The sequence below is a fragment of the Muntiacus reevesi genome, chromosome 3, assembly GCF_963930625.1.
Source record: "Muntiacus reevesi chromosome 3, mMunRee1.1, whole genome shotgun sequence".
Lineage (NCBI taxonomy): Eukaryota > Metazoa > Chordata > Mammalia > Artiodactyla > Cervidae > Muntiacus > Muntiacus reevesi.
This window is the reverse complement of record NC_089251.1, coordinates 53,565,504-53,578,662: the sequence shown is the minus strand read 5'-3', so window position 1 is coordinate 53,578,662 and position 13,159 is coordinate 53,565,504. Positions and strand designations below refer to the sequence as shown.

At 40.5% G+C, this 13,159-nt stretch overlaps 1 protein-coding gene across 1 annotated transcript in view; it reads right to left on the bottom strand.

Annotated features, from left to right (window-relative positions):
- DNAH6 (dynein axonemal heavy chain 6) overlaps positions 1-12,589 on the bottom strand; it is a 266,242-nt gene extending 253,653 nt beyond the window's left edge. The window contains exons 1-2 of the mRNA XM_065927280.1: positions 12,474-12,589; positions 10,451-10,683 (exon numbers count right to left, since the gene is read on the bottom strand). Of these exons, the coding sequence (XP_065783352.1) occupies positions 10,451-10,675 (225 nt within the window). The 5' untranslated portion in view covers positions 10,676-10,683; positions 12,474-12,589. The remainder of the gene's footprint in view (positions 1-10,450; positions 10,684-12,473) is intronic.
- Between the last annotated feature and the right edge of the window lie 570 nt (positions 12,590-13,159).

The window sequence follows — 13,159 nt, the reverse complement described above, 5'->3', positions numbered from 1 at the left end:
CGTGGGAAGGATCATACATTCCTCCAACCTTACCCAAAAGTCACTGTTCACTTTCTATAGACATAACTGGTTGAAGACCATCACAAAACCACACAACCTGATTTTTTAAATGGGCAGAGAATCTGAATAGACTTACTTCCAAAGAGGAAATACAGATGACCCACAGACTCATGAATAGATGCTCAGTATCATTAATTATTAGGACAGTGAAAATCAAAACCACAGTGAGATATCACCTCACACCTGTCAGAATGACTGTTGTCAAAGAGACAACAAATAACAAGTGTTGCTGAGATGTAGAGAAAGGGGAAAACTGCTGGTGGGAATGTAAACCGGTGCAGCCTCTATGGAAAATAGTATGGAGATTCTTAAAAGAAATTCAAAAAAGAACTACCACATGACCCAGCAGAGAGTGAAAAAGTTGGCTTAAAGCTCAACATTCAGAAAACTAAAATCATGGCATCCGGTTCCATCACTTCATGGCAAATAGATGGGGATACAGTGGAAACAGTGGCTGACTTTATTTTTCTGGGCTCCAAAATCACTGCAGATGGTGATTGCAGCCAGGAAATTAAAAGACGTTTACTCCTTGGAAGGAAAGCTATGACCAACCGAGACAGCATACTAAAAAGCAGAGACATTACTTTGCTAACACAGGTCTGTCTAGTCAAGGCTATGGTTTTTCCAGTGGTCATGTATGGATGTGAGAGTTGGACTATAAAGAAAGCTGAGTGCTGAAAAATTTATGTTTTTGAAGTGTGGTGTTGGAGAAGATTCTTGAGAGTCCCTTGGACTGCCAGGAGATCCAACCAGTCCATCCTAAAGAAGATCAGTCCTGGGTGTTCATTGAAAGGACTGATGTTGAAGCTGAAACTCAAATACTTTGGCCACCTGAAGAGCTGACTTATTTGAAAAGACCCTGATGCTGGGAAAGATTGAGGGCAGGAGGAGAGGGGGATGACAGAGGATGAGGTGGTTGGATGGCATCACCGACTTGATGGACATGGGTTTGACTGCACTCTGGGAGTTGGTGATGGACAGGGAGGTCTGGTGTGCTGCGGTTCATGGGGTCGCAAAGAGTTGGACACAACTGAGTGACTGAACTGAACTGAACTGATGACCCATCAATTCCACTCCTGGGTATTTATCTGAAGAAAATTAAAATAGTAATTCAAAAAGATATATGCACCCTAAGTTCACTGAGGCTTTATTTACAATAGCCAAGATATGGAAGCAACCTAAGAACCCATCAATACACACACACACACACACACACACAAACACACACCCCATGGAGTATTATTCAGCCATTGAAAAGAATAGAATTTTGCCATTTGCAGCAACATGGATGAACTTGGAGGGTATTATGATAAGTGAATTAAGTCAGACAGAAAGACAAATACTGCATGATATCACTTACACGTGGAATCCAAAAATACAACAAACTAGTGAATATAACAAAAAAGAAGCAACCTCATAGATATAGAGAACTAGTAGTTATCAGTGGAGCTGAAGGGGCAACACAGAGGTTGCGGAGTGGGAGGTATAACCTATTGGGTATAAGATAGACTATAAGAATATATTTTACAAAATGGAAAATAGAGCCAATATTTTTTAATAACTGTAAATGGAGTGTAACTTTTAAAAATTGTATATAAAATACAACAAAATTCCAGTTATAAGATAAATAAATACTATGGATGTAATGTGCAAGATGATAGATGTAATACATATGAAAGTTGTTAAAAGAGTCCTAAGAGTTCTCATTATAAGGAAAATTTTTTTCTTAAATTTTGTATCTATATGAAATGATGACTGTTCACTAAACTTATCATGGTAAACATCTCATGATGTATGAAAGCCAAATCACTATGCTCTTGATGTCTAGCTTATACAATACTTTATGTCTATTATATCTCAGTAAAACCGGAAGAAAAAAAAGAGAGACAACCAGATTCTATATGTCAGTTTAATCAAAGAACACTGCACTTGGTATGGAAGTATTCAGTCCCAGAAAATCAAACTCAAGACTCTAGACCTAAATACCAACATATAGGAAATATAAGAACCAGAGAAATAGGTTAGCTACCATGGTGGGGATGCAATCAACAAAACTAGGCTGTGGGACTAGATAGACAAATAACCAAATTTTACCAATTAAAAATTTTTCCCAGGAAAAAATAAAAGAGCTGATGGAGAACTTATAAATCAAGAGACTTAAGAGAAATATCAATCAGTTAGAAGAAAAATATCAACCAGTTAGTGCATAGATCTTCTTTTGATCTAAATTTTAACAAGGACTTTGCAAACAAAATTATTATAAGATAATCAGGGAAATGTGAATTTTTTTTTAACAGTTTAAATTATTGTAACAGCTTTCTTGAGATATAATAGGCATACATTAAGCTGTACTTTGGAGAAGGAAATGGCAACCCACTCCAGTATTCATGCCTGGAGAGTTCAATGGACAGAGCAGCCTGGCAGGCTACAGCCCATGGGGTTGCAAAGAGTCGGACACAACCGAGCAAGTAACACACACACACACACACACACACACACACACACACACAAGCTGTACATATTTAAAGTGTCCAAACCGATGTGTTGACATAATTTGAAAGTCATATCCAGTTCAGTTCAGTTCAGTCGCTCAGTCGTGTCTGACTCTTTGCGACCTCATGAATTGCAGCACACCACGCCTCCTTGTCCATCACCAACTCCCGGAGTTTACTCAAACTCATGTCTATCGAGTCGGTGATGCCATCCAGCCATCTCATCCTCTGCCGTCCCCATCTCCTCCTGCCCCCAATCCCTCCCAGCATCAGGGTCTTTTCCAATAAGTCAACTCTTCGCATGAGGTGACCAAAGTCATATGTATATACATATATATATATATTTATGGTCTAGTTTTTTCATAAGATGTTTTTGGCCAACCCAATTATATATATGAGACAGTAAAGATAATGAACAGAACTCAAACATGAGCCTTCTCAGGTTCCTTTGCAATACTCCTTCCTAGGCAAATACTGATCTGCTTTGCATCATTATTTGTTAATTTGCATTTTCCAGGCTTTTATGTAAATGCACTAAAATAGTATGCATTTTTTTGCCCACCGTCTTTCAGCATAATTAATTATGCTGAGACTCCTCTATGTTGTTTCATCCATAATTCATTTATTTTTTAGGCTGAGTAGTATCCTATAGTGTGGAAACACCAAAATTCATTCATCTCTTGATGGACATTGTGGTTGTTTCCACTTTAGGACTTCTAAAAACAAAATGTTGGGGGGGGGAATCAAGATGGTGGAGTACAAGGGCATGGAGCTCACCTCCCCCAAAACACATCAAAAATCCATCTACAGGTGGAATGAGTCTCACAGAAAACCAGCTGGAAACTTGCAGAAGATCTACACAACCAAAGCTGCAAGAAAGATCTCCAGGTAAAGGGGTAGAAAGAGGAGGGGATGGAAGTGGCTTGCTGGATGGAACTGGCATCCCTGGGAGGGATCCATAAAGGAGAGAAGTTCCACAAGGTCAGACCCTCACCCTGGGAAACCCCCTGGCCTGCCGGGAGGTCCACTAGTGCAGATGGCCTGGAGAAGGCTAATTTGACTTGGGAGGAGTGTAGGTGTGCTGACTTACTTTCAGGGCAGACAGAGACCACTGCTAGTCACTGCTGCCATACCACACTTCCAATTCCAAGTACACACCATACCAGGCTCACCAAGGCAAACTGCCAAGTCTTAGACAGACACACCTTGGGAGAGGACTCCATCTACCTGTAGCGAGATAGCCTAGAAGGCCTAGCGTGTGATCTTGGTCAAACCTTGGATCCCTTTGCATGCACACACAGGGCGGGGGAAGGTCTGGTCCTTATGGACTTTGTCAGCGTGCACACTAAGTGGTGCCACAGAAACACACAGCAGCTAGGCCCTGAGTCCCTGGAAGACCAGAGGCAGGAATATACAGGTTTTCTGGCAGCAGAACTCTGGCCCTGCCCACTCTACACTGCAGTTTGGAGCTGAATCTGGGGAGGATGGTTCTGGGACAGGTCAGCAAACAGGCAGCCCAGGTCCCAGGTGGCAGCAAAACCACTCAGATCCCTGCAGCCACGAGCACCCTGGCCCCAGCTCCAGCCCACTCCACACCAACAGTAGATGTGGGACAAACACACAAAGAGACATGATCATGGGCTGCTTCTGGGTGGAACCATGGCTGCCTGCACGTGCCATCCACAGGTTCACTGTGACCATATGGGCCTCACTTGCTTTAACAGTCACCTCCTGTGGGGCAGGGCATTCACTTGTTGATGAAAAATGAATCAATTGGTTAATGAAGATATGGAAAGTTTTATTCAAGACATATTTGAGGATTATAACACAGACAGAGAACCTCAGAAAGCTCTGAGAATTCTTCTACTTGTTAGAAGTCAAGGCACAGTTATATAAGTGTTTCTGAGACAGAGATGTATATTAGATGTACATCAAATGACATATTATTGGCAGTTTACATGATTCAGATCTAAGAGTATTGTCATGGTGGGTCATGTGACCATGTATGAGATCAAGAAGGAATGTTTTCATTTAAAGAGCTATCTTGTTGATTCTGGGAGATGTTGCTTTTTATGGTTGAACAGGTATTCCTGCCTCTAGGAGAGATCTAGCTGATGCACATTGCAGATACACAAAGCGTGGTGCAAGGAGAGAGAAGGACAAAGGGCAGAGAATTATTAATGTTTCAATTCTTCTTGTTTAGCCATAAAATACAAATTTTATTTCATACACTCAAGGGCAATGGATCCTGATTAAACCCAACCTTCAGTGTTTCTACTCCAATAACTAGAGAACAGACTGTCTCCCCAGTAGAGCAGTGACAGCCATGGAGAAAAGAAAAGACCTCACCGAACATCCAGCACTAGCTCTGAAGACCACAATATCTACTGTCACAGCTACTATCAAGGAATAACAGCAAACACACTCAGGATAGATGTGGCTGGCATTCAGACCAAAGCCAGCCACTACACAAAAATACTGGACTCACACAGTCTACACACCTTCTACGAACACTCCTTCAAACACCAACTAGATAACTGGTTCTCCTAAATTCACAGAGACAGAGAAAGTTTAAGTGAAATGAAAAAGCAGAGGACCCATTCTCAGTTAAAAGAACGAGAGAAATTTCATGAAAGAATAAATAATGAAAAAGACTTCACCACACTATTAGACCCCAAGTTCAAAAGGAAGATAATAAAAATGCTAAAGGAATTGAGAAAGACGATTTTTGGAAATGCAGATCATTGTAACAAGGAACTAGAAAGTATACAGGAGAACCAATCAAAATCAGACAGCTCAAGTGGTGAGATAAAAACCAATCTAGAAGCAATAAATGGCAGACTAAATAACAAAGAAGAGTGAGCAAGTGATCTGGAAGACAGAATAATGGGAATCACCCAATCAGAATGGCAGACAGAAAGAAAAATGAAGGAAAAAAAGCAACACGTAAGATATATGGAGTAATATAAAGCATGCCAACCTATGCATAATGTATTCTATCAGTCTATTTGTCTATCTTGACACCAATACTATAATGTCTTAATTATTGTAGTTTTATAATAAATATTGAAATCAAGAGTGTTAGATTAAAAATTTTTTCTTTTTCAATGTTGTTTTGCTTGTTCTAAGTCCTTTGTATTTCTCTATGAATGTTAGAGTCAGCTTGCCAATTTCTACGAAAAAAGAAATATTACATGGACTGTGATTGGAATTGTGCTGAATTTATAGGTCAATTAGGGAGAATTGACATCTTAAAAATATTTCTTCTAGACCACACAGCATCATTCTTCATTTATTTAGATCTTTAATCTCTCTGTTATATTTTGTAGTAGTCATGAACAGATGTGAGAGCTGGACTATAAAGAAGGCTGAGCACTGAGGAATTGATGCTTTTGAATTACGGTGTTGAAGACTTTAAGAGTCCCTTGGACAGCAAGAACATCAATCCTAAAGGAAATCAACCACCAAACTGGACAAAGATAATACCACAAGAAAACTTCAGGTCAATACTCCTGACAAACATAGATGCAGAAATCAATAAAATACTAGCAAACAGAATTCAGCAATACCTTAAAAGGAGCATACACTATGATCAAGTGGAATTTGTTCCAGGGAAGAAATGAATTTTGGGGTTCCAAAATTGGGGACTGGCATCTCTGAAGGCTTGTCCATTCAGTCTGGCAGGTGATAAAGTCTGGGACTCAATCAGATGACATCTCCTCTAGGATTCATTCAGGTGACATCACCCAACCTAAAAGAGCCTGCAGTTTGTCTTGACTAGGTTCCCAATATTATTTTCTTAACAGTAACTATCATTAGATGACATTGCTCAGTTTATTTACTTAGGATCATTAGAATGCCAACTGGGATCTTGTCTGCCTTGTTCATTGCTTTTTCCCCAGAGCATGACTCAGAGACTGGAAAATAGCAAGTATCGAATAAATATTCAACATATATGAATTTATCACACTGATAACAAATGGAGCTTACTTTAATCATCAAAGGTTCATTACACCCTTTTGCCAAGTGAAGTAAATCCATCAGAGAAAATAAGTGTAAAAGTCCATGGGAAAGTCATATTAAAAGTCATACAAAGTTCATGGGGAAAAAATAGTAGGGAGGCCCAGATACTCCCCATTACACATAGTGCAGGCACACTGCTCTCTGGAGAAGAGAGCAGCTACAGACAGTACCCTACCCACCTTGCAAATGGAAGTTCAAAGACAACAGCATCTTTTACTTTGTATTTTTTGTTAATCTGAACTGCAATTGGTTGTATAGTTTTCTTTGTATTTAAGCTGCTAATTTTCTTATTAAATATTTCAATTAATTCCATCAGTTTAATTCAGTCACTCCTTTGTGTCTGACTCTTTGCTACCCCATGGACTGCAGCATGCCAGGCTTCCCTGTCCATCACCAACTCCCGGAGCTTGCTCAAATTCATGTCCATAGTCAGTGGTGTCATCCAACCATCTCATCCTCTGTTGTCCTCTTCTCCTCCTCTGTAGTCCCCTTCTCCTCCTGCCTTCAATCTTTCCCAGCATCAGGGTCTTTTCAAATGAGTCAGTTCTTCACATCAGGTGGCCAAAGTACTGGCATTTCAGCTTCAGCATCAGTCCTTCCAATGCATCTTCAGGACTGATTTCCCTTAGGATTGACTTGTTTGATCTCCTTGCTGTTTAAAGGACTCTCAAGAATCTTCTCCAACACCACAGTCCAAAAGCCTCAATTCTTTGACCCTCAGCTTTCTTTGTAGTTCAACTCTCACATCTATACATGACTACTGGAAAAATCATAGCTTTGGCTAGACGGATCTTTGTCAGCAAAGTAATGTCTCTGCTTTTTAATATGCTGTTCCTGGAAAAGAAATGCAAAAAGGCAAAATGGTTGTCTGAGGAGGCCTTACAGATAGCTGTGAAATGAAGAGAAGCGAAAAGCAAAGGAGAAAAGGAAAGATATTCCCATTTGAATGCAGAGTTCCAAAGAATAGCCAGGAGAGATAAGAAAGCCTTCCTCAGCGATCAATGCAAAGAAATAGAGGAAAACAACGAAATGGGAAAGACTAGAGCTCTCTTCAAGAAAATTAAAGATACCAAGGGAACATTTCAGGCAAAGATGGGTTCGATAAAGGACAGAAATAGTATGGACCTAACAGAAGCAGAAGATATTAAGAAGAGGTGGCAAGAATACACAGAAGAACTGTACAAAAAAGATCTTCATGACCTAGATAATCATGATGGTGTGTTCACTCACCTAGAGCCAGACATTCTAGAATGTGAAGTCAAGTGGGCCTTAGAAAGCATCACTACGAACAAAGCTAGTGTATGTGATGGAATTGCAGTTGAGCTATATCAAATCCTGAAAGATGATGCTGTGAAAGTGCTGCACTCAATATGTCAGCAAATTTGGAAAACTCAGCAGTGGTCACAGGACTGGAAAAGGTCAGTTTTCATTCCAATCCCTAAGAAAGGCAATGCCAAAGAATACTCAAACTACTGCACAATTGCACTCATCTCACATGCTAGTAAAGTAATGCTCAAAATTATCCAAGCCAGGCTTCAGCAATACGTGAACCATGAACTTTCAGATGTTCAAGCTGGTTTTAGAAAAGGCAGAGGAACCAGAGATCAAATTGCCAACATCCACTGGATCCTTGAAAAAGCAAGAGAGTTCCAGAAAAACATCTATTTCTACTTTATTGACTATGCCAAAGCCTTCGACTGTGTGGATCATAATAAACTGTGGAAAATTCTGAAAGAGATGGGAACACCAGACCACTTGACCTGCCTTTTGAGAAACCTGTATGCAGGTCAGGAAGCAACAGTTAGAACTGGACATGGAACAACAGACTGGTTCCAAATAGGAAAAGGAGTACGTCAAGGCTGTATATTGTCACCTTGCTTATTTAACTTATATGCAGAGTACATCATGAGAAACGCTGGGTTGGAAGAAGCACAAGCTGGAATCAAGATTGCCGGGAGAAATATCAATAACCTCTGATATACAGATGACACCACCTTTACGTCAGAGAGTGAAGAGGAACTAAAAGGCCTCTTGATGAAAGTGAAAGAGGAGAATGAAGAAGTTGGCTTAAAGCTTAACAATCAGAAAACTAAGATCATGGCATCTGGTCCCATCACCTCATGGGAAATAGATGGGGAAACAGTGGAAACAGTGTCAGACTTTATTTTTTTGGGCTCCAAAATTACTGCAGATGGTGACTGCAGCCATGAAATTAAAAGACGCTTACTGCTTGGAAGGAAAGTTATGACCAATCTAGATAGCATATTAAAAAGCAGAGACATTACTTTGCCAACAAAGGCCCATCTGGTCAAGGCTATGATTTTTCCAGTGGTCATGTATGGATGTGAGAGTTGGACTGTGAAGAAAGCTGAGTGCCGAAAAATTGATGCTTTTGAACTGTGGTGTTGGAGAAGACTCTTGAGAGTCCCTTGAACTGCAAGAAGATCCAACCAGTCCATCCTAAAGGAGATCAGTCCTGGGTCTTCATTGGAAGGACTGATGCTGAAGCTGAAACTCCAGTACTTTGGCCACCTCATACGAAGAGCTGACTCTTTGGAAAAGACTCTGATGCTGGGAGGGATTGGGGGCAGGAGGAGAAGGGGACAACACAGGATGAGATGGTTGGATGGCATCACTGACTCGATGGGCATGAGTTTGAGTAAACTCCGGGAGTTGGTGATGGACAGGGAGGCCTGGCGTGCTGCGATTGATGGGGTCGCAAAGAGTCGGACACGACTGAGCGACTGAACTGAACTGAACTAGGTTGGTCATAGGTTTTCTTCCAAGGAGCAAGCGTCTTTTAATTTCATGGCTGCAGTCACCATCTGCAGTGATTTGTTTCCTAGGTTAATCTTTTTTCACATAAAGTAACATTAAAATAAAAATAATGAAATCAGCACTATGGATCTTCAAGAATGTCTATCTCTTGCATGAATTCATACTTAAATTTGAGAAGCAATGGAGTAAGGGTCAATGTCCATTACATATATATACAGTTAAACATACACATATATATGCATATGTTTTAAAAACCTCAAAAGCTGATAGGAAAAAAGCAAACAACTTAATTTTAAAGTGGAAAATGGTTATGAACAGAATCCATGGAATAAGTAAGATGCACGCCACTGAATGAATGAAAATACACTCAATGTCTACCACATATATACTGCCTCCCACTCTTCTTTTACACTTTTCCTTCTTTGAATTCTCCAATCTCTGACTCTCTTTTCTATGGTAACTGTCATTAACAACAATCGGATATTTATCCTTTCTCCATGCTCAATTTTACATAAAATTTTATGTAATGTTTTACATAAAATACATATTTTTACATAATTTGTTAACTTCATTAATAAGATGCAAACCACAACAACAATGTGATGTCACGTTCAGCTATCAGTCTAGCAAAAATAAGAGAAGTTATAGCCTCAGTTTTGACAAAGATGTGGATTCTTAAAATTATTTTTCAGACATGCACAAAATTTTTCAGGACACTAGGCATTTGCTTGAAAATAATAAAATTATACAATTATACATATTACTCTTACTGAAGTTTCTAGTATGAAATGGTACCCAAGCACCTAAAATAGCCTTACAACCTACATGATTAAGTATCCGTATTGCACATAATGCTAGAGAGGACTTATGTGCTACAGAACTTTTTCAACACAGCATCCCACCACCTCAAACAGTACTTTTAGAATGCAACATTTTTTAAAATAAATAATTATGTTTACATGCTCTTAAGTCCTAACTTTCAAGTTTTCATTCCTTCTTTGTTAATTAAGAGTCTAGAAATTATTGCCATCCCCCAAAGCAACTCTGCAACTTCCTCTGTAGCCAAAAGTAGCTAAAATGCTGGTTTTCAACCTTACCAAAGGCTCCAGTTTTATAGGCTGTTGTCGTTTTCTCGTCCTTTCCTGAGCTTTTGTAGTGTGTTCAAATGTCAGGAATTGTGTATCACCTTGATTTTCTGTGGGTGTTACAAAACTCAGTCTTCCCCTTGTTCTTATACTGTTCAGTCTTGTAAGCATGGGGTTTTCTGACAGCTCTCCAATACTTTTCAGGTCCAACTCATTCTCTGAGAGACGAAAAGCCATCTTCCTCCCTGGAGAGGTCAGGGTCAAGAAAAGAAAAATGAAAAGTAAAGCGAAAGAATGGGGGAAGTAGGGTTAAGCAGAGGTGTTTTAAGAACCAAGCAGAGCTGCATTTGCTTATCCCCAAAGAAAACCTATCAAAGCTACCCCATTCTTCCCAAACTAAGGATTTGAATTAGAGTAATGAAAACTATGCCTGGCCTTCTAGAAGACCCACCGCTTAGGTGGGACCCAGAAATTTGCATTTCTAATAACTTCTGAGGTGATGCTGTTGCTGCCTCTGATTTGGGAACCACATATCTGCATGCATGCTAAGTTGCTTCAGTCATGTCCAACTCTTTGCAACCTTACGGACTGTAGCCCTCCAGGCTCCTCTGTCTATGGGATTCTCCAGGCAAGAACACTGGCGTGGGTTCCCATGTGCTCCTCCAGGGGATCTTCCCAAGCCAAGGATGAACCCATATCTCTTACATTTCTCCTGCATTAGCTGGCAGGTTCTTTACCACTAGTGCCAGCTGGGAAGCCCACTAGACCAGATTTGGAAGGATGAATAGAAATGAAATCATACTGAGACCCTTTCTCACATATGAGTGGGCAAAATATTTCTGAGGGTGGCGGTAGTGTTCAAAAGAAAGGTAATTCTAACACAGGCAATCCGAGATATCTAGCCTAGATACTTATAGGTAAACCAAGTAAAGGGAAAAAGAAGAGTTGATGGCTAAATCATAAAATAGTGCTTATGGGATTTTATGAGCATGAGACTCACTTGAGAAACTTGTGAAAAAGCAGATTCTAATTCATAAACTTTGAGTAGCAAGGTCCCAGAATACTAGAACTATGAGCGTTTTGTAATGGTCTTGTACTTTCACCAACACTCACACTCCAGTCCCATCACATGGATGGAAATACTTTTCTTAAAAACAGTATTAACACACACAAGGTCTTAAACCAGGTGTCAGCTGGTCCAAGTTTTAGTCTATATCAGCACTGGCCAATCAAAATACAATGCAAATTTCCTATGTAATTAAAAAATTTTAAGTAACCACATTTAAAAACAAAAAGGAATATAAAAAATTTTTTAAACATTTTATTTTGTGTTAGGGTATAGCCAATTAACAAGCAATGTTGTGATAGTTTCAGGTGGACAATGAAAGGACTCAGTCATACATATACATGCATTTGTCATTCTTACCCAAACTCCTCTCCCATCCAGGCTGATACGTAACATTGAGCAGAGTTCCCTGTGTTATACAGTAGGTCCTTGGTTGTTATCCACGTTAAATATAGCAGTGTGTACATCTCATCCCAACTTCTCCCTCACTACCCCTTTCCCCCATACTTCCCCCTGGCAAACATAGGGTTCCTTCTCTAAGTCTGCGAGTCTAAAAATAAATTAATTTTAATAATGTTTTTTATTTAATATAACTAAAATATTATCATTTCAACATATAATCAGTATAAAACTTGTTAATGTGATAGTTTTACTTTTTGTTACTATCTCTTTGAATTATTTCATCTTCAGGACACATTTTAATTCAGCAGAGGCCCCCCTGTGTGGCTAGTGGCTACCATATTGAAACAGGTCCAGATCTGACCGCTCAGTGAGAGATCTTGGACAAGTCTCTTGGTATCTCAATTCCTCAGTTTCCAGCCCTGTAAACTGGTAGGTAGGCAGTAGGAATCATTAAAATGAGACTTTCTCTGCCTCTCGGAGCCTTTCCTTCTATACTCCAAAGGTCATGCTGAGTTTCTTGCCTAGAAGTCGGAGTTCAGCCCCACAGCTCGATTCCTCAGGACTCACCAAGTCAGACTAGAGAAGCAGCCGCCACAGAGGGTCTCCTGAGACAGAGCTAAGACAGATCTGGGAGTAGAAAGTTGTCTCTTAAGCCTAGACTGTTTCCCGTTGCCTAGCAGCCACCGGACCTCCACTCGTGCTTACTGCGCCTGTGCAGGATCTGTCGCCACTGGCAACCCCTCAGCCAACTGCTGCTCAGATTCTGAGTCCAGGGCTGTGCCGAGCAGTCGAGCCAATGACTGTGTCAGAATATTTACGTCGTCGTCGCTGTTTGGTGGAGAGCCAGCCCTAGACCTGCAGGCTCCTGAGGTCTAGGCTGGAAGCCGGTGCAGCCAGAGGAGGTGGTTACGTCTGTTTGTTCCTTTGCTTGCCAGCGGCTCACGCTCACTGCCCCTCCCCCCTCCAGCAGTGTTTTCTGTTGCTCTTCAAGAGGTTTGAGACTGCCTGACATTCGCTTTAATCCAGCTTTGTCTGGTTAGAAAAATCAAGTGCTTTTGTAGACAGTTAAGGCCCCGCTCTCCGAGAGAGCGACCGTCCTGCATCTCTGCCGCACCCATTGACCTCCTCCCAAGAGTGTCCTAAAACACTAGGAATGCGGGTTGTTCCCCTCAAACTTCACCCTGTCCTTTATACTTATGTTCTTTATTACCTGAAAGGTAATTTAGTGTCCTTAGTGTCAGGCATAGCAAGTC